This window comes from Orycteropus afer, unplaced genomic scaffold, assembly GCF_000298275.1.
Source record: "Orycteropus afer afer isolate SDZICR_OR568_19922 unplaced genomic scaffold, OryAfe1.0 scaffold00313, whole genome shotgun sequence".
Lineage (NCBI taxonomy): Eukaryota > Metazoa > Chordata > Mammalia > Tubulidentata > Orycteropodidae > Orycteropus > Orycteropus afer.
The window spans coordinates 667,661-689,690 of NW_006921900.1; the positions used below are offsets into that span (position 1 = coordinate 667,661).

At 40.4% G+C, this 22,030-nt stretch overlaps 1 protein-coding gene across 1 annotated transcript in view; it reads left to right on the plus strand.

The window, feature by feature from the left end:
* Window positions 1-2,169: 2,169 nt before the first annotated feature.
* Window positions 2,170-22,030, plus strand: part of MTHFS (methenyltetrahydrofolate synthetase) — a 77,578-nt gene continuing 57,717 nt past the window's right edge. The window contains exons 1-2 of the mRNA XM_007951819.1: window positions 2,170-2,286; window positions 15,394-15,655. Coding sequence (XP_007950010.1) covers window positions 2,170-2,286; window positions 15,394-15,655 — 379 coding nt within the window. The remainder of the gene's footprint in view (window positions 2,287-15,393; window positions 15,656-22,030) is intronic.

The window sequence follows — 22,030 nt, forward strand, 5'->3', positions numbered from 1 at the left end:
CCAGAGTGATTTGACATGCTATTTTTACCATACACTAAATTTCCATATAAATTTGATTCTATTTTTGTACTTTATATTCCACTGGTCTATTTGTGTATTCAAATGCCAGTACTGTTTTAATTTTAGAGGCTTTATAGTATAGTTTCAATGTTTGGAAGGGCTAGTCCCCAATTGTGGTTTTTCTTTTTCCATGTTTTCCTAGGTATTCTTAAATGTTTGTCTTTCTATACAACCTTTAAAGCCACTGCCATTGAGTTTATTCTGTCTCATAGCAACCTCCTCTGGGTTTCCAAGGTGGTAAATCTTTATGGAAGTAGATTGCCCCATCTTCCTTCTGTGGAGTGACTGGTGGGTTTGAACTGCCAATCTTCTGGTAGCAGTTGAATGCCTTAGGCACTGCAACACCAGAGCTCCTATACAAACTTTAGTAAAGCTTATTTATTAAAGTAAAACTTGCTAAATTTCAACACAAACTTGTCAAATTTTCTCTCATTAAGTTCCAGCCTGAAATTATCTCAAGGAACAATTCCCTTATATATCAAATAACTAATTCTCAGTTTTTCACTAGCTTACTGTGTGGCAAATCTGATGTACAAGAGTCTTCTCTACACTTAGCTGTTCCCCTGAGGTACCATATTCTCCTAACTCAGGTTAAATGGCCTGCAAGAGAAACAAGAGAAAGGAACACTTGGTGTCTGATTTTCTCATCCTGTTACATAAGGATTATGAGCAAGTTGTAGTTACTTTACAGTGACAAGATTGTTGGACTCAGAGCCTATAATGGACAAGGCAACTTATTTTGAGGAGCTCTGGTGGTGTAGTGCCTAAGGCATTTGACTGCTAGCCAGAAGGCTGGTGGTTCAAACCCACCAGCCCCTCCTAGGAAGGAAGATTGGGAAAATCTACTTCCATAGTGATACTGCCTCGGAAACCCAAGGAGGGGTCGCTATGAGTCTGATGGGACTCTGGGGCAGTGCATTGTGTTGCGTTGCGTTGTTATCTTTTCCAGAGGTGAAGAGAAGATGCGTCCTGATTCAGTAAAGTCACTTACTACATTAATGAATGATCTGTTCTGTCTGTCGGCAATGAATCAGTTCCCTCCCACCTAATGGAAAAGAGGATTTTGCAGAAAATGGGGGCCATCTCCCATTTAACTAGTAGGAACAAAGTTCTCCAGCTGCCTTCTTCCTTCCACCTATCATGTTTCTTTAGTTCTATTGTTCTCTGCCTGCCTTTCCCTTCTTTATGAGCCTCAAATAGGTCCTGAACCACACATATCATAGGCGTTTAAGGAATGGCTGAATACACTTTTCACTGGTATTACTACCTCTAAGAGCCCTGATGACCACTGGTAAAGTACTCGGCTGTCACCAAAAGGGTGGCTATCGTAATCCACCAGTTGCTTAGTGGGAAAAAGATGTGACAGTCCGCTTTTTAAAGATTACAGCCTTGGAAACCCTATGTGGCACTTTAACTCTGTCCTGTAGGCTCGCTATCCTAAGGAAGATTGGGCAATCTACTTTCAGAGATACCGCCTCAGAAACCCAACGAGGGGTCACTATGAGCCGGACCCCACTGAATGTCAGTGCGACAGGCTCACTAAAGAGCTCTGGTGGTGTGGTGGTTAAGGCATTCGGCTGCTAACCAAAAGGTAGGTGGTTCCACTGCACCAGCTACTCCGCGGAAGAAGGATAAGGCAGTTGGCTTCAGCAAATGTTTACAATCCTTGAAACCCTATGGGGGATCGTCATGAGTGAGAATCCACTTAATGGCCTTTAGTATAGGGTCGCTATGGGTTCAAAACTACTCGAGGGTAGTGGGTTTGTGGTCTAGATAAGGAAACGGAGGCGCAGGAAGGGTAAGTATGTTGTACAGGGTTACAGATCTAGTACCCATAGTGGTAGAGCCAACAAGCACACACTCCCATCGCTTCTACGTGCAGAGAAGGGGCGGGATTAGAGAACTAACGCCACAAGGCTGCACGAAGGCTGGGTCCTAAAGGCGGGGGGCGTGGAAGGGGCGTGGCGCGCCGCGGGGCCAGAAATCCCGAAGAGGGGGCGCTTCTCCGGGAGCCTTGACCCTCCCTCAGGTTGGCAGACCCCTCTGGGTACCGTCAAGGGCTAAACTGCAGGGCGCTGAGGGTGTAACTGGACCCAGCTTCGGTGTGAAATGGCGGCGGCAGCTGTGAGTGGTGCCAAGCGGAGCCTTCGGGCCGAGCTGAAGCAGCGTCTACAGGCGATGAGTACCCAGGAGCGACTACGCCAATCCTGTCTGCTGACCCAGAAGGTGCGAGACCGCGCGGAGCTGGAATCTATGGGTACCCACTTAATGGCTCGGAGGCACCGGGCTTGTGAATGTGCGCAGGCTCAGCTTGCCGGCGCGCGCACGTCCCTTCCAGCGTGCGCACGTTTTTCCGGCTCGCGCACGGCCTCCTTCCTTCCTCTCAAGTACAAGTCTCCTCGGCGCGTGCACGTACCCTTGGCGCGCGCCCGTTTTCCGTCCACTCATCCTTTCACAGCTGTCGCGTTCCTCCAGGTCTTAATGGCGGGGAGAGTGGTGAATGTCATGGTGCTATTGGTAGTAGTGGGTAACAGACTTCTCCCAGGAAGGGGAGTTTGGTTGGGTTGATGGCACCTATGGTGCTTGGGAAGTCCTCAGTTGGAGTAATAGAAGGTGCAGGAGTGAGAGGCATACAGGAGAGCAGGGTGACAGCAGAAAGATCCTGTGGAAAAGAGGGGTGGAACACCTGAGCGCTAAAGTCCTTCAGTGGGTCTTATGGTGAGTTCCGAGTAAGAGTCCAATTATATCAGTAAAGTGACCAGAAAATGATGCATTTACTTCAGAGCAGGGAGCACTAAGAAAGGATGTAGAGATGCCAAAGGACAGGAGACAGGTATTGACTGCATTGCACTGAGACACAGAGTTGGGGCACTGAAACTGTGTCTTAACCTCAAAAACAAACAAACAAACAACAAAAAAACCCAACAACAACAAGAAAACAACCAACCCAAACTCACTACTGTGAAGTCAATTCCGACTCATAGCGACCCCTCCTTGGGTTTCCTAGGCAGTATCTCTGTGGAAATAGATTGCCCAGTCTGCCATTTGAGGAGTGGCTGGTGGGTTTGAACCACCAGCTTTCTGGTTAGCAGTCAAATGCCTTAGCCTCAATGTCTAGCTATATCCTGTCAGATAGCCAAAACCCAAAACCAAACACACTGCCGTTGAGTCGGACGGACTCATAGCGACCCCTCCTTGGGTTTCCGAGGTGTGATAACAGTAGGAAAGTAGATTGCCCAGACTGCCTTCTGAGGAGTGGCTTGTGGGCTTGAACTGTCAGGCTTCTGGTTACCAGTCAAAGGCCTTAGGCACTAAGCCACCAAAGCTCCCTGTCACATAGCAGCATGATATGGTTTTTTTGAACTAATGGAAGAAAACAAAAGCCAAATGCACTGCCTTTGAGTTTGACTCGACTCATAGTAGTCAAATGCCTTAGGCACTGTGTCACCAGAGCTCCCAATGGAAGAAAGAACTGATTATTTTATACAGGCTGCCCAAGAAGGTAGGAAGCAGAGAAGAGGAAATTACAGGAATGAGTGAGATTCCTTTGTCGGTTGGTTAGGAAATGTCAGTTTTGTTTCTAGGCCTTTTCACCTTGCTATATATTTTGTGTACTGTCAGGATATCAGTAAGTCAGTCACATCTTGTCATGAAGGCATATTCTAAAGATATTTGGGAGGTTAATTTATGTAGGACACTAGAACACCAAAAAAAAAAAAAAAAAAAAATCAATATCCCATGAAAATGTATGTAATAGTATTGTGTTGTAAATCAGACTAGTGATCTGTCTTTCCCATCATCCTGTCTCAGACAGAGATAACAATGGATATTCGGAGATTTGACATAAGCATTCCCTTCCTTAATGTTCTTTGAAATTAGATCTGTCATAAGAATTCTTTTATTACCCTCAGTGCTCTATCATCCATTAGTTCCTAACCTTCAAATTTCTCATGGATTAAAGCAACAAAGCAAATATACTCTCCTCTCCCACCTTCATATATTTAGGCATGCATGAGGGAGTTTATGCAGATGTGAATTTATTCATTCAAACTAAATTATTGTAGCTATTACGAGGAAGGTATTTCTTGGTGCTTTAGTGTTTGCAGAGAAACATATGATCTTGTCCTTACTTTCATGGTGCTTAAAATTAAGTTCAGATATTTTAAACACCTATTATAATTTACTCTTTGTTATATACTGGAATTGTAGGGCTGAACAGAGATGGTGGTTATTGCCCTGAATGAGCAGAGAATCTAGGAGAGGAAAAAGACGTGCATATACAATTGCAAGCACCTTTGGTAGTGTAGTGGTTAAGGCATAACCTAAAGGTCTGGTTTGAAACCACCAGCTGCTCCATGGAAGAAAGATGAGGCAATCTGCTTCCTTAAAGATTTACAGCCTTGGAAACACAGTAGAGATGGCTATGAGTTAGAATCAACTCATAGCAGTGAGTTTGATTTTTTTTTTTTTTAATATAGAATTGCAGGACAGACAGATATGATAAAGGTAAACACCAGTGTTGTGAGAACATAGCCTAGGGGAGAGGAAATCTGAAAGTTTTTTATAGGGAGAAGTTTGAGATGGATTTGCAGAACAAGATGTGACGGGAAAGATGAGGAGGAAAAACAAGTGCAGGGATATATAGGCAAGATACTGAAGGACACAATTTAACATGGGCTTTGAAACTACAGTGGCTACATTGACGGTTGTTGTTGTTGTTGTTGTTATGTGCCGTCGAGTTGGCCCCGACTCATAGTGCCCCTCCTTGGGCTTTCGAGGCAGTGTTGTTGTTGTTGTTGTTATGTGCCGTCGAGTTGGCCCCGACTCATAGTGCCCCTCCTTGGGCTTTCGAGGCAGTGTTGTTGTTGTTGTTGTTATTTGCCGTTGAGTCTGGCCTGACTCATAGCGATCCCTCCTTGGGTTTCCGAGGCAGTATCACTATGGAAGTACATTGCCCAGCCTTCCTTCCAAGGAGTGGTTGGTGGGTTTGAACCGCCAGCCTTCTGGTTAGCAGTCAAGTGCTACCAGAGCTCCCACATTGATGGTATGATTCCATAAAGATTACAGCCAAGAAAACCCTAGGGCACAGTTCTGCTCTACAATGCAAGAGATTGTCAAGAGTTGGAATTGACTCAATGGCCACTGTGTTTTTTTTTTTTTCCTGACCTACCTAGATCTGGATTTAATCTGACTGCATTGCTTACTAGTTTTTTGTGGCCTTGGGCAAGTTTCCTAATCTCTCTCAACCTCTGGTTTCTTATTTATGAAATGGGATAATATCAGCCTTCTAGGCCTATTGTAGGAGCTCTGGTAGCATAATGCCTAAGGCACTTGACTGCTAACCAGGAGGCTGGCAGTTCAAACCCACCAGCCACTCCTCGGAAGGAAGATGGGGCAATCTACTTTCGTAGTGATACCACCTCGGAAACCCAAGGAGGGGTCGCTATGAATCGAATCTGACTCGATGGCAGCAAGTAAGGCCTGTTGTGAGCATTAAGGGAATGTGTAAAGGGATGTGTTCAGTGTTGTACATATTATGTATTCTTTAGGAAGAATATACTGGCAGCATTTTGGAAAATGGGTTGGGGAGAGGAGAAAGGAAAAAAGATAAGGCTAGTACAGGTCTGTTGTGATAACTGAAGTGAGAGGTAATAAAGATGCAAACCAGGGCACTAGCAGTGAAGATAGAAGAAAAAGCAAGTCAATGAGAGACTCTGAGAATCAAAAGGATTTGGAAGATGATTGAATAGAGGTCAGAGAGGACTGGAAGGAGAGGGGGCACCTATGACTCCAAAATTTGGAGCTTGGGGGGATTATATTAAGTTATCAGGCACAAGGAATGTTGGAGTTGGGGTAGATTTTGGAGGGAAGTAGGGGAAATAAAAATGAATTCAGTTTGGTTTCTTTGTTTAGCAGATTAGAACTCATAAATTTTGGGTAGGAATAGTACCTACACAGAGGCAGAACTACTGATAGCAAGAGAATGACAACTTAGGGCTGGTATTGGAGGAGAGAGAAAACTTAAAAAGCTGACCCATTACCCTCAGTACTAAATACATTTGTCTCACACAAGCATACATACACATACAAGAAGTTTTGCAATACGATTATTCTTCCTATGTGCAAGAAACTTCAATAATTTCTATTTTATGGTCACGATTGATTTTATGACCAACCAATGGATCATAGTCTGAAACACCAATGTAAAGCAAAAGTTAAAGAAATGTTTTGGGACTACAATAGTGTGTTGCTGTAGTGAATGTTCAGTAAAGGTATTAAGTGATGCCATTTTCCCTATAAAACCAAATCCACTGCCATTTAAATGATTCCAATTCATAGCAACCCCCACTGGGTTTCTAAGGTTGTTGTTGTTGTTACTATGTGCCGTCGAGTCAGACCTGACTCATATCAACCCCTCCTTGGGTTTCCGAGGCAGTATCACTACGGAAGTAGATTGCGCCATCTTCTAGTAAATTTTTATGGAAGTAGATTGCCTCATCTTCCTTCTGTGGAGCAACTGGTGGGTTTGAACCACAGCCTTCTGGTTAGCAGTCAAATGCCTTAGGCATTGTGCCACCAGAGTTCCCTCCTTTTCCCTATAGTTAAACAAAGACCATATTTATTCATGTTGACACAGCACCATTTTTATAATTTGTGAATTTGTTAGAAAAGTAATAAATATGTGGTAAAGAGATTCAACATTATGCCATTTCTTGATGCCCCAACTAAATAAGATGAGGAAGTTGATGCCTTTTTGCTTCTTTTTTCCATCTTGAAATCTCTGACATTTATATTATTATACTTATGTTGTCAAGTTTTATGATGTTCTGTTCTATAACTATGAGTCTGCTAAACAATTATGTGTGGCTGATTACTAGATTTGATATTCCAGTAAATAACATTTAAAAATATTTTGAATGTGTAAATATCACTGTAGAATCAAGTTTTATGATTGAATCTGCAAGAAAAAGATACATCATTCTGGGACTTCTGGTAAGATGAAGGAATAGGCAGACAAGCAACACAGACCCTCTTCAACAAAGAAAAGAAAAACCAGTTGACAGAGATACAGAAAATAATCCTGGAACCCTGAGCTCTGAAAGGAACTATACAGAAGTGGATTAGGCACCAACTAATGGAAAAACCTGAATGAAAACAGTGAGTACAGAGACAGTCGGAGCTGTGGACTGTCAGCTACTGTGATGAGACCAAGAGCCTGAATATTTCCAAGTGGTGCTGGGACCTGAGAATTGACCTAAAGATCAGTCCCAGTCACCAAGGGCTGCAGGGACAACTGCTCTGGTGGCCTGTGACCAGGAAGGGAAACAGCAAGGAGGGAGACAACCTGACCTGTGGACTTTCAGCTGTCCGGAGGGTGCATGTTTACACATGGCAGCAATTTTGGATATTTAAAGCGACCAAGGGCACAGCCATTTTGAATGTTTACAAGTGGTGGCCATTTTGGATATTTAAAGTGACCGAGGGCACAGCCATTTTGAATGTTTACAAGCAGCGGCCATTTTGGATATTTAAAGTGACCGAGGGTACAGCCATTTTGAATGTTTACAAGCGGTGGCCATTTTGGGTATTTAAAGTGACCGAGGGTGCAGCCGTTTTGAATGTTTACAAGTGGCAACCATTTTGGATTTTAAAGTGATAGCATTCTTATTCGGATTCCATGGACGTAAGAACAGGCTCTGTTTGCCAAGGTCAGCAAGAACGTACGAGAGGCTGACAAAGGAAAGGAGACAGGTGGTGAGTGTATAAGTACTGTCTACTAGTGAATAGAGGAGCATAGCACAGTACCCTGCCTATATAGATAACATACAAACAAAACTAAGAAAATGAAAATTCTGGGCAAGTCACTCCAACATATAATCACCAATTAAATATAAATACAAAAATGTCACAATGCCTCAGAGACAACAGAGCATCACAGTCCACACAAAGAAGCAAGATAAAGCAGGAGAAACAAGGGACCAGGATACATACCCAAAACACATCCCTGAGGAAGACACAGCATTGGAACTCCCTGATAAGCAATTAAAAATAATTATATTTAGGTATCTTCAAAGGATTGAGAGACAGACCAAGGAAAACACAGATAAAACCCTAGAAGAATTTTGGAAGAAAATACAAGGGCAAAATGACAAAAGCAATGAAAAATTAGAAATGATTCTAAATCTACAGATAGAAATCCAGAAGATTAGTACTAAATTGTCAGAAATAGATAACACATTAAAAGGGCAAAGGAGTAGAATTGATGCAATGGAAGACAGAATTAATGAGATTGAAGACAAATACCTGAATACTTCTTTGAAAAGGGATCAATCAGAAAAAAGATCAAAACAAAATGAAGAAAGCCTAAGGTTCACGTGGGATACCATCAAAAGGAATAACCTACGTGTCCTTGGAATTCCAGAACAGGAAGAGAAAAATGAAGGCACTGAGAAAATTGTCCAAGAATTGTTGGAGGAGAACTTCCCTGATATGATGAAAGATGAGAATATATTCATTCAGGAAGTCCAATGAACCCCAAACAGGATAGACCCCAAAAGAAAACCACCAAGGCATATCATCATCAAACTCATCAAAACCAAAGACAAAGAAAGAATCATGAGCGCAGCACAGGAAAAATGAAAAGTTACCTACAAGGGGCAACCAATAAGACTAAGCTCGAATTTCTTGACAGAAACCGTGCCGGTAAGGAGACAGTGGGATGGTATATATAAAACACTGAAAGAGAAAAATTTCCAACCAAGAATTATGTACCCAGCAAAATTGTTCCTCAAATATGATGGTGAAATCAAGACATTTCCAGATAAGCAGAAATTAAGGGAATTTGTTAAAACTAGACCAACCTTACAAGAGCTGCTAAAGGGAGCCCTTTGGACAGAGAAGCAACAATAGCCAACAACAATTGGCCATTAACATACATGATGATATAACCCAGAAACCAACCCAGCTATGGAAGTATCCGAAGTAAATAAGCCTACAAGATTGTAAACATGGAACCAGAGACACCAACCGACAAATGAGGACAACTACAAACCAAAAAGAGGGAAAAAAAATCTGTATAGTTACAGAACTTCTAGATGGTAGGGAAGTCAACACAACTACAAGATAATAGAATGGACTGTTCTAAACTTGGGAAGAAAATTATAAATCACAGGGTAACCTCAAAGAAAAATGATAAACCTTCACATCAAAATAAAAAAGAGGACCAGCATAAATATTCAGCAAATACTAAAACAATAGCAATGAAGGAAGTGATAGCATGATTCATAAACAAAACAAGCTCAATTATATGGAACAAAGAAATTGACACAATGAAAAAACACATGGCAAAAATGACAGCAACAAATTCATATTTGCTGATAATTACATATCTGGGAAGGGACTTATCTCTAAGATTGATGGAAAACTCCTCCACCTCAACACCAAAGGAATTAACAATCTAATTGAAAAATGGGCAGAAGACATGAATAGGCACTTCACCAAGGAGGATATTCAGGTAGTCAGCTAATACATGAAAAGATGCTCACAATCATTGGCCATCAGAGAGGTGTAAATCAAAACAACAATGAGATATACCGCCTCACCCCAGCACTGATGGCAAGGTTCAGTGAGACAGAAAATAACAAATGCTCATGGGGATGTGGAGAGATTGGGACTCTCATACACTATTTGTGTGACTGTGAAGTGACACAACCACCGTGGAAAGCAATATTGTGGTTCCTTAGAAAGTTGGAATTGGAGATACCATTGACCCAGCAATCACATTACTAGGTATATATCCTAGAGAGGTGAGAACCAGGATAGGAACAGATACATGCATGCTCATGTTCATCACAGCACTATTTATAATAGCAAAAATGTGGAAACAGCCTATGTGCCCATCAGCGGAAGAGTGGATGACCAAACTATGGTACATACACATACTGGAGTGCCATGCAGCACTAAAGAATGATGTAGAGTCTGCAAAACACCACATAATATGGATGAACTTGGAGGACATTATGCTGAGTGAAATAAGTGAATCACAGAAGGACAAATATAGAATTAGTTTGTTGTTGTGGAGAGTCAAGGAAAGATTTATATATAGAGGGAAACTTTCTTTGTTGGTTGCTAGGGGTGGGAGGGGAGGGGAGGGAACACTGAAAAAAAAATGCATTGACCCATGCATGTCACTTTAGTTTTGGGTATTTCACTGTACATAATTATATTTCAATAAAATGCATTAAAAAAAGAAAAAGATACATAATTCTGTGTCACTAGATATGTGTGGCTTGCAGGGGCATGTTTTTAAGCATCAATACCAAATATTTTATGTTCTACCCAAAATCATACCATGATTTAGTTTACACCTATTTGGTTCATAACCGTCTAATGTAACTCTGTTTTCCTAAGAGTTTCTAATTGCTTTTATTTTTTTTCTTTTTGACAGAACAAGAAGATACCTTTATCTTATCAACAGATTCTTAGACATTTTTGTCTTTTAATATGAACTTTCTTTCTTCTTTTTTTTAAAAAAATTTTATTGTGATTTGGGTGAAAGTTTACAGAGCAAATTCATTTACTATCAAGCAGCTCACGTACACTTTATCTCATAACAATTGATTGCAGTTTCCCACAATGTAACAGCTTCCCTCCCATTTCCTCCCCATAGACACCTCTTCCCTGTGTCCTTCTCTCCCATGCACTCCTGCCCCCTGACCTGTCTCCTGTGCATACACAGCCCTTCTATTCTCCCATGATTGGTCTCTCCAAGGAGTCTATCTACCTAGTATAAATACTCAGCTCCTATGCCTGTCTTTTGTTTGGCTGGAAGCCACAGGTGTAGGTTTAATTCCAGACCTGAAGGGCTGCTAAGGGTCATAGTCTCAGTGGTTCCATCAGGCTCTATCAGACCAGCAAACTTGGTCCATAAAATGAACTTTCTCTCTTCTTGAAAGCACTCCCATCTCCTGCTCCTGGTTGTCTGCATGCCTTCTATTTCTTTGTACAACCATTGCCCTGGAGTTCTTCCTTTACTTCTGGGTAAGGACTATTTCTTGAAATCAATACCTTCCTCTTTCTTAGTTTTTTTTCCCCCAGAAAATGTATGTCAGATAACTTTTAATACATTAAAAAGCATTTTAAAACATATTCTAAGCATTTTAGAAAATGTCTATTTTACCTTCATACTTGTTTGATAGTTTGGATTCTGCCATTCTGACTGATCACCAATGTTTTTATCTGTCTATTATATATTTGATTATTTCTTTTTCCTTTGAAATTTTCTAGAATTCCTGTTAATCAAATAGTAAAAATCCTAAATTGACATTTTCCCCCCTAATTTTTCCCATTTCTTTGACTTTCTTTTCCTATTTTAAGCCTATCTCCCAAATTGTTTTAATTTTAGAAATTTTAATTTTAATTTCCAATGATTATTTTCATTTTATGATTGCTACCTGACTATTGCTGCCTACTGTTGTTTTATAGATGCAATTATCTTCTTGAATTTGTCTGAGAAAACTAATCAGAATTTTAAGAAACTTTCTCTGTTCTCTGCATTATCTCAGTTTCCTCCTGAGCCATCTTTGTTTATATCTTTTTTATCTTCTATTTTGTGTTTTGGGAGCTCTGGTGGGTAGTGCCTAAGGCATTTGACTGCTAACCAGCACGCTGGCGGTTCAAACCCACCAGCTACTCCTCGGAAGGAAGATTGGGCAATCTACTTCCAAAGGGATAACTGCCTTGGAAACCCAAGGAGGGGTTGCTGTGAGTCAGGATCCACTCGATGGCAGTGAGTTTGGTTTTGGTGGATTTTGTGTTTTAAGGAGCCCTGGTTAAGTAGTTAAGGCACTTAGTTAAGGCACTTAATTGAATGGCTGGCTGTTTGAACCCACCAGTTACACCATAGGAGAAAGATATGGCAGTCTGCTTTTGTAAAGATTTACATCTTTGGAAACTCTGTGGGACAGTTCTGTTCTGTCCTATAGAGTTGCTATGAGTTAGAATCGACTTGACAGCAGTGAGTTTTTTTTGGGTTATCTTGTGTTTTGATTTTCCAAAATGCTTGATAATGAAGTTGTGATAATTAGTGGGGATTTCTCTGCCTTTTGTAGTCATGCTGAATTTTCATGGGAAGAATGGAGTCTACTTCCATTGCATCCATCTTCTCTGAGTGTTGTGTTCTGCTTCTGTCCATGTCTGTCAATACTGTTGCATCTGTTGTGTGTTTTACAGAAACTGGTCTAATCTCTATTTTCTTGTTCTCAGTGCTGTTGTGGATTTTCCTTTATGTTCTTCTTTACTGTCATATAAATTAGATTTAAGCAAGGAAGAAAGAGAAATGTGTATGCACGGTCTCACACAGAAGTTTAACTGTTGTTTGTGACTACAGGCATGCCTCTTTTTATTGCGCTTCACTTTATTGCACTTGGGAGGTACTGCGTTTTTTGCATATTGAAGGTTTTTGGCAACCCTGGTTTGAGCAAGTCTGCTCTGTGCCATTTTTCCAACAGCATGTGCTCACTTCATGTTTCTGTATCACATTTTGGTAATTCTCACAATATTTCAAACTTTCTTATAATGCTATTGCACACTTAGTAGACTACAGTATAGTGTAAACATAACTTTGTTTTTATAAACATAACTTCTGTATGCACTGGGAAATTGAGACATTTGTGTTACTTGCTTCATTGTGGTATTTGGTTTATTATAGTGGTCTAAACCAAAACTGCAGTGTCTCCAAGGTATACCTATATTTAATCAGCTCTTGATTTCCTTTATACCTATTCCTCACTAATCCTAATCAACATAGTTAGGCTCCTAAGACCAGGTCATCATGCAAAAATCAGTGGTATAAAAAAATGGAGGATGACAGCATCATTACATAACTACCAAATTATCAACATAAACCACTGAGAATCATGGCCCAGCCAAGCTGACACATAACTGAAGCCATCACAGCCAGTGTTACCTCTGCATTCACTACTACCAGACGTACGTTGTTAATGTGCAAACTAGTCACATGGTAGATTTTTACTATTATTTGTAAGTGCAAAATAATCAGATAGCAAGATAGTTGATAAATGAGGAGTAAGTGTATTCAGCTTTAAAGAGAGCAAGGAAAACATTTCAGTTACTTTATTTTGGGTGTCAAAAACCTCAGGTCTGCCCGAGGTCTGGGTTTCACATTTTCATTTGTTTTACTTATTTCAGTGTTCATAGCAACTTTTTAATTCACCAAAAAGTTATGCTCTATCTACTTAATTTCTGTGTCCTTTTTATTAAGAATATGTTGTTGTTGTTGTTATGTGCTGTCGAGTCGGACCCGACTCATAGCGACCCCTCCTTGGGTTTCCGAGGCAGTTTCACTACAGAAGTAGATTGCCCCATCTTCCTTCTGAGCAGTGGCGTAAGTTACCTGTATATTTTAACTACTCATATTTTGAAGATGCCTTTGCAGTATCTTTTTCTTCTTAGCTCTGAGAACAGGAACGAACAGGAAAGGAAGGGGGAAAAAATGTCTGGGTGAGCTCCTGAGATTGTTACTTTTCTGTGTAGGCAAAGCTCAGTTCCTTTTAGCTTGATGCCTGATGAAACTGAACACATAGGGATTCTTTTATTCAGGTCCACTTCTTAACCTGCCGCCTGGTTTTAGGTAGTCTGCCTCTCCAGCATCTCCCTCTGTCTGTTTTTGTGAACATATTATATTAACATCATTTGACAGAAGAGATTTAAAAAAAAGGTTGGGGTGGAGGGAGAGTGAAGAGAATTTTAAGGTACATTCTCTTCCAAGTAACTTACAGTCTGATTAGGGCTATTGCATTTTAAGGCACATGAAACAACAGTTAATTAAGTGTTAAGTGGTATATTAACTAAATGGAGTAAGAATTCTGCAGAAGTCAGGAAAAGCTAGAGCTTGAATTGGGTTTTAAATGGATCAAATTTAGGAGGAGAGAAGCCTGACAGGAATAAAGGTTCAGTGTTAAAATAAAGAAACGAGGGGATAACTGAACATTACTTAAGTGGACAGGTGGAGGTCAAGACTGGAATTCCTGAGACAGACAGCAGGTCTCTGTAGTGACTTTTTTTTTTTTTTTTTTAAATTTTTATTGCAATTTGGGTGAAAGTTTACAGAGCAAAGTCACTTTCCACACAGCGGCTCACATACACTTTGTCTCATGACATTGACTGCAATTTCCTACAATGCAACAACTCCCCTCCCACTTCCTCCCCATAGTTACCTCTTCCTTGTGTCCATCCCTCCATGCACTCCTGCCCTCTGAGCTGTCTCCCTGTGCATAAACAGCCCTTTTATTCTCCCATGATTGATCTGTGCAAGGAGTATATCTACCTAATGTAAATGTTCAGCTCATATGCCTGTCTTTTGTTTGGCTGGAAGCCACATGAGTGGGTTCAATTCCAGACCTGAAGGGCAGCTAGCAGCCATAAAACCAGTAGTTCCACCAGGCTCTATCAGACCCCCCGTTTTTTTTTTTTTTTTTTTTTAATGATTTTGAGTTTTATTTCACATTGTTCTCCCATTCTATTCAGGAACTCCTACATAGATCCCTCTCCGAGTGGTTGACAGTGGTAGCCAGGCACCATTTAGTTCTTCTGATCTCATATATGCTGAGGATTGCATGGTGTACCAGTCACTTGGACTAATTGTTTCCATGAATCTTTGGTTTTCTTCATTCTTCTCTGCTCTGGATGAGGAGAGACCCACCATTGCATCTAGATGGCCGCTTGCAAGCTTTTAAGATTCCAGTCGCTACTCACCAAAGTAGGGCGTGGAACAGTGTTTTTGTGTAGTATGTTATGCCAGTTGAACTTGATGTCCCCTGCAACTATGGTCCCGAGCCCACAGGTTGTAGTGAGTTTTTAATGGATATTTTTTTATACCTCCTACATAGATTGGACAGGAGCCCTGGTAGGGTAGTGCTTAAGGCACTTGATTCCTAACCAGAAGGCTGGCAGTTCAAACCCACCAGCCACTTCTCGGAAGGAGGGTTGGGCAGTCTACTTCCATAGTTATACTGCCTCAGAAACTGAAGAAGGGGTTGCTATGAGTTGGGTCTTACTCAACGGCACATAACAACAACAACAACAGATAGATTGAATGTGCAGAGAGGTATAAAGGGATCAGAGAAGAAAGTGTTGGATCCAGAGCTATAGGGAGTCAACACTGTCTTACCTCCCTATACCACTCTGCTTGTTTTGGGGAGGGGGACTAAAAAGTTGGAGAAGGCTGAGTAAGAAGGGAAAAGCTGTTAAGGGAAGTCATTAGTTCTTAAAAGTGTCATTTTGAAAATATGAATGCTATCATTTCCCATTTAGGTGATTGCCCATAGTCAGTATCAAAAGTCCAAAAGAATTTCCATCTTTTTGAGCATGCAAGATGAAATTGAGACAGAGGAGATCATCAAAGACATTTTCCAACGAGGCAAAACTTGCTTCATCCCACAGTACCAGTTCCAGAGCAACCACATGGATATGGTGAAGTTAGCATCACCTGAAGAAATTTCTTTGCTTCCTAAAACGTCCTGGAATATTCACCAGCCTGCTGAGGGAGAGGTTCGGGAGGAGGCCTTGTCAACTGGTGAGTATTATGATGTTAGAATTGATGTATTAGAACATTGCAGACTGTGGTGAGTTAGATCTCTGGTCTCACTTGTTAAGTTTGGGCCAGTGGGAGTTGCTTTTCCTTTAGTGATGAACTTGAATTCCATATTTATTCCAGGACACTCACAATAAGTACCTGAATGTGAAGCCCTCTGTAAACTATGAAGTATAAATTGTAGTAATAGTAAGGTCAGTATTTTTTTTCTTAGCACAGACTGTTACTCTAACCTTGTGGGTTGGCTTCTACAGAGTCTGTATGCTAATGAGCTCCACATTTGTATCTCTAGTTCAGATCTGGCAATTACCTTCTAGACATTTCTGCTTGGATGCCATGGGGGCATTTCAAACACAGCATGATCCAAACTGAACCATATTCTTCTCAGTCCTTTCTCCCATGTGTTAATATCATTGCATGGCACCACTGATCACCCAGGTGACCATGCCAGAAATCTCACGGTCATCCTTGACTCTCTCTTGCCAAGTCCTGGTGATTTTACCTAATGAATATTTATTGGATCTTCACATCTGTTACTACTACTGTGTTCTGAACTACCATGTTCTCTTGCATGGGTTACTGTAAAAGCATCGTAACTCTTCCTGTCCATGTCTTATATTCTCTTCTCCTTCTCAATCCGTTATCTACATAGCAATTGAAACAATATTTCTAAAATACAACTCTGAACACTTCTTAAACCTGTTTAAAGTCTTTCAGTGACTTCCTGCTGTCCTTAAGTTAAACACTCCTTAACAAAGCTCTTCCTATTCTTGGCTTTGCTTCTCTTTCCAGTTTCATATATTCCTACTTCTGTGGTTCAGAATCTTATGTTCCAGTTTCCCAACCCCACTTTGCTTTCTCTACTGCTGGACCTTTATACATGCTATTCCCTGACCAATAGCTGCTCAAGAGATTTTATCATTATCAAGCAGTCAAAGAGCTAAATGTAAAACAAGCTTGGAGTACCATCTTATAAAACAATGCCTCAAACTTGTCTTCGAAAAACCAGTCTCACTGCCAACAAGTTGATTCTGACTCACAGTGATCCATGTTGGGTTTCCAAGGCTGTAAACCTTTATGGAAGAGGACTGCCTCATCTTTTTTTCCATGGAGTGGCTGGTAGGTTTGAACCATTGAACTTTTGGTTAGCAGCCAAATCCCTTAACCACTGCACAGCCAGAGCTCCTTCAAACCTTTCTTAGAGGTGTGCATTTTTGACAAAGACTTAAATGGTTGTAATGAAACCCCTTCTCCCAACATGGCTATATGTAGTTTTCTTCCATGTTCTGTCTCCTTTTAATAAAACACTATAACCTGTAAACTTAATACAATCAAGCAGGGGGGTCAGGGTCAAAGGCTTGCTATAAGAAGAGGATTGTCTACTCTGCTACTTTAACTTTCCCCTATATTACCTATTCAGCTTTACTAGACACCCAGAATAACAAAAGTACATAGGATCCACCTCCCTGGTGTCCTATCCGTAGATCAGATGAATCCAGAATTGTACAATACCTGCATATCTTCTAGAGAAAATATTGTGAGCATTTAAAGACAATGAGACAATAATGGAGTACAGAATATCTTGGGGTAGCCCAGGCTTATATATCAGGAAAGATAGGAAGTTGTGGGCTCTGACCCTAATGCAACTACTTCTCTAGACTTAAAGCTGAACTCCAGTATACTTTCCCAATTCTGACTGACTGTTTTAACAGCCCCTCTGATACTTGCATCATTTCCATAATCTCCATAATGTCCCTGCTAAAATTCTACTTTGTCTCCTCTAGTAACCACTTCTTCCAGAGGCAGCCCAAGCCTTTGTAGAACACCTCTCTGACCCTCCTAGAATATCTTCCTTCCAAAAAACAAAATAAAATAACCTCACTGCCGTCGAGTTGGATCTGACTGATAGCAACCTTTCCTTGGGTTTCCAAGGCAGGCAGTGTCACTATGGAAATGGATTGCCCAATCTTCCTTCCAAGGAGTGGCTGGTGGGTTTGAACCATCAGCCTTCTGGTTAGCAGTCAAATGCCTTAGGCACTGCACTACCAGAATATCTTCCTTAGGTTGAGCTAAAATACATCACTTTATACCTTCATGCATTTGTTCTACTTCTATTTAAATACAGCAGTGGGAAAAGTAAGAAAGAGGCATGATCCATTCTTTTAGTTGCAGTTCCTGGTTAGGATAAACTCAGTCCAAGTAAGTGAGCTAAATCATTTATATATGGTTTTTAGCACATCACTTACAAGACAGAAGCTATTCAGTAAATGATAGCTATTATTAAAGGAAGGTAGAATTATTCATTATATGTCTAGCTGAGGAGGTAGAAAATGTATGTAAATAACATAAGTATTACAATCTGAAATATATGTCAAATGTATGTGTCAAATGAAAAGATACAGATTATTAAGATTATGGGAGTTTAGGATTTGGGCCTGAAGATAAAAATGTGCACCCCCAAAATTGTTTGCTTCTTTATCTTTTTCCTTCCTAGCATTTATGCAGGTTGTATTTGTGATATCAGTGGCTTCCTTCCCCTACCCCTGTGTGCTTTTCTTTGTATATACTTGTAATCTGGATTTCAGAGAGATAGGAGATTATGTCTGTTGTTTCTTGTGACTGCAGTCTGGGGGCTGATGCTCTTCAGTGTTGTTTATAGCATTGTTCTAGTAGGCAGTCTCTGCTGTTTGTTATCTCCCAGTGTCATGTTCTGCACCATGGATTTTTACTTATATCAGCAGATTAGAAGAAAATCTGGTGGCCCTGTGGTTAAGGCATTGGGCTACTAATTAAAAGGTTGACTGTTCGAACCTACTGGCTACTCTGAAGGAGAACGATGGGGCATTCTGCTTCTGTAAAGATTTATGGAAACCCTCTGTGGCAGTTCTACTCTGTTCTCTAGGGTTGAAATGGACTTGATGGCAGTAGGTTTTGGTCAGCAGATTGGAATGTGGCAACTTCAGTGGTAAAGTGTAAATCTAGCTTTTCAGTGTTTAGGACAAGCTGATCAGAGCTCACATTGTCCTTGGTATAGCCTCTGTACTGTATCTTTCTGATTTGCTTATACTGTCATGGTTTAGAAGAGAGACCTTCAGCATCCTTAGTTGCAATTACAAGTTCCCAAGCAAAAATTTTCACATGGGGTATTTTTGTATCTTGTATAAGGTAAAACAAACAGGTTATTCAAAGAAATAGAGGAGCTACCTCTTCACTGGGCTTATCCTCAAAATGAGGGCTACTTAGGCAAGTAGATTAGCCAGAAATCTTCTCAATGCTGGTATATAATCTGATTCAATCTGATTTAAGCAAAAATGGAATTTTATTGCCCCAGCAATTGAAAAATCCACAGAAGGCCTAGCTTTACATATGATTGGATCATTGACTTTATTCTTCACATACTTATTGAGCACCTAGTCTGAGTGAGGTGTGATAGGGATATAGCAGCGAAGAAGATGGAACTGGTCTTCACCTGCAGAGCTCTGGTGGTGCAGTGGTTAAGATATTCAGCTACTGATGAAAAGGTTGACAGTTCAAACCTACCAGCATCTCTCTGCAGAAGAAAGATGAGGCAGTCTGCTTCCGTAAAAATTTGTAGCCTTGAAAACCATATGGGGCAATTCTGCTCTGTCCTATAGGGTTGCTGTGGAATCAACTCAATGGCAGTGAAGTTTTGGTTTGGTCTTTGCCTTTGTGGAATTAATTAGCAAGCTGTCTCACCCAGGCAGGTTTGTGAAGGCATATTGCAGTATTCTTTTGTTTGTTCTACCCTGTTCAAATTTTTGTTACTACTTGGATGTGCTACTGTCCCCTTAATTTCAGCATATCTAAATTCATTCTTATCATTCTCCTTGTGTTTTTCATATTTCTGTTAATATACTGTAACTTTAGTAGCCAATTTGTGTACATATAATTATCTTTGTCTCTTTCCCATCCATCTAGTTATCAAGTGTTACCACATTTTTCTTTGTAATGTTTTTATTACTCATCTCTTTCTAATTTCAGTTTTGGGGAATCTTGTCTATTATTTTAATTTTTCCTGTCTCTTCCATTGGAATAAATGTCAAGTTGGTTTCCTGCCCAGATTAATTTTTCTAAATACTTTTTTGCACTGGGTAACTGCCCTGTACAAACCTTTCATAGTGTACTAGATAGGTCTTTATATCTGAACAGACACTGGTTCCTGGTAGCTAATTGTTGCTAAAAAAGGACATTTGGTTAAATCCAAATGTTCAGACCACTTTCAGGGCCTTACATATCTTTCTACCTTAACTCTTTCTCCTTTCCCGAACAATCAAGTCGTCAAGTAGCAAAGAACATAGACTTTGGGAATCAGATATCTGGGTTTGAATTCTAGGTCTGTCATTTTCTGAATTTGTGCATTGGGGAAGTCACTTAACTCCTTTCAATTTCAGCCTTCTTACCCGTAACTGGGTATAATGAAACCTACCTCACAGGTCTGGTTGTTGTTTGTTGTTGTTGTTATGTGCCATCGAATCGGACCTGACTCATAGCGACCCCTCCTTGGGTTTCCGAGGCAGTATCATTATGGAAGTAGATTGCCTCATCTTTCTTCTGAGGAGTGGCTGGTGGATTTGAACCACCAGCCTTCTGGTTAGCAGTCAAGTGCCTTAGGCACTTCGCTACCAGAGCTCCCCACAGGTCTGGTACGAAGCTTAAATGCGATAGTGTCTGTAAAGGGTTTAGCACATAGTAAGTGCTGAGTCAAGGTGGCCCCTCTTGTTGCTGCTGTTTTTGCTGCTGTTGAATTGTCATCTAAGAACACTGTGTACATTACTGTACAAGTGACTTTGTGTTTACTGTTTTTCTGGGCTCAAATATCTTATGTGCTCCTTCAAGACAGTATCTTCTAGTCTAGTGCTTAAGATCATTGGCTTAGGAATCAGACTGATTGAGTTCAAATCTTGGCTTTATTTCTTGTCACATTATTTAACATCTCAAAGTGCAAATTTCCTCATCTGGAAACTGAGACAATAATAGTACCCACACTCTGTTATTGAGAGGATGAGGTAACATAAAATATGTGAAGTACCTGGTGTAGTCCGTCATGTATTTGGAGATCTATAGGTGGCAGTTATTATTAGTAATCAATAATAATTATCTTCTCGAAATCTTCCCTGGCTGTCCTTAATACATTAGTTCCTTTCTTCTCTAATTCTCCTTTACCAGGTACTTACAGTATATTCTCATGTTTTATTATTTCTCCTTGTGGGTGTATTTTTCTCTTCTTATAGAGTTAGACTCTCTAAGAGCAGAGACCTTCTCCTAAATCATTTGTATGTTTATTGGCTAGTATTATGTGGTTTACATCACAGACTTTCAGGAAAGCGTTCTTGAGGTGAAGCCAAAATTTATTATAGATTCATGGGATGTTTATATAACTTAATGGATTTTGCCACTTTATAGGAAAGCTGGATTTTAAAAATTATTATAAACATGTACATCCACCACCATCGGTTGCTGTTGAGTTAATTCCAGCTCTCAGCAATCTCATGTGTTCCTCCATAGGGTTTTCATAGCTGTAACCTTTCGGAAGCAAATTGCCAGGACTTTCTTCCTATGTGTCTCTGGATGGGTTCAAACTGTCAACCTTCAGTTAATACCTGAGTGCTTGACCATTTGCACCACCCAGGGACTCTAGCATATGCACAGGGGCATTTAAAAAATTAGGACAGAAATAGTTGTTTTATAAGATGCTGTGACATTTTTGTTATTTGTGAGTAAAGGTTAATACCAGTCCTGGGCTGAGCCAGGCCTGCCTGGGGGAAAGACCTTGGAATTTTAACTTCTCACTGCCCTGATGTTTGGGAAAAGATAGAGTTAAAATAAACAAAGAATCTGTGTCTGCCTTGTTTGCTATGTAGTTCCGTACCTGGGAGGTATAAGTTGGCACGTAAAGCTTTGGCTTATAGGACTAGATTGATCTAAAAGACTGATGGGAAACTGAGGCTGCAGCTTCTGTGTGTCAAGGTGACTTATGTCTGTTTTGCTTCTTATGTGGATTGGAGTGAAAAAGAAGCTATGGGCTAGGGTAAGTGCTGGGCCTGGGATAAGATCAAGATGCTGTACCTTCTGTATCTCTTATTCTGTATCTGTCTATAAAGCTAAGTAAATGTAGTAATAATAGATTTGAAACCTATTGTGTCTCCTGAATCTGAGTGTCAAGTCAAATGTTTAACAACTGCTGGATATGTATAGAATTTTCCATCTAGTTTCTGGGTATTATTTAGTAATGTTCTGTGGAGACTCTAACACCCCTGCTACCACAAATAACTGTCACAGCGTCCAAGAAAATTATTTTTGTTTAATTTTTACTAAGCCAAGAAATAAGTAGTTTTA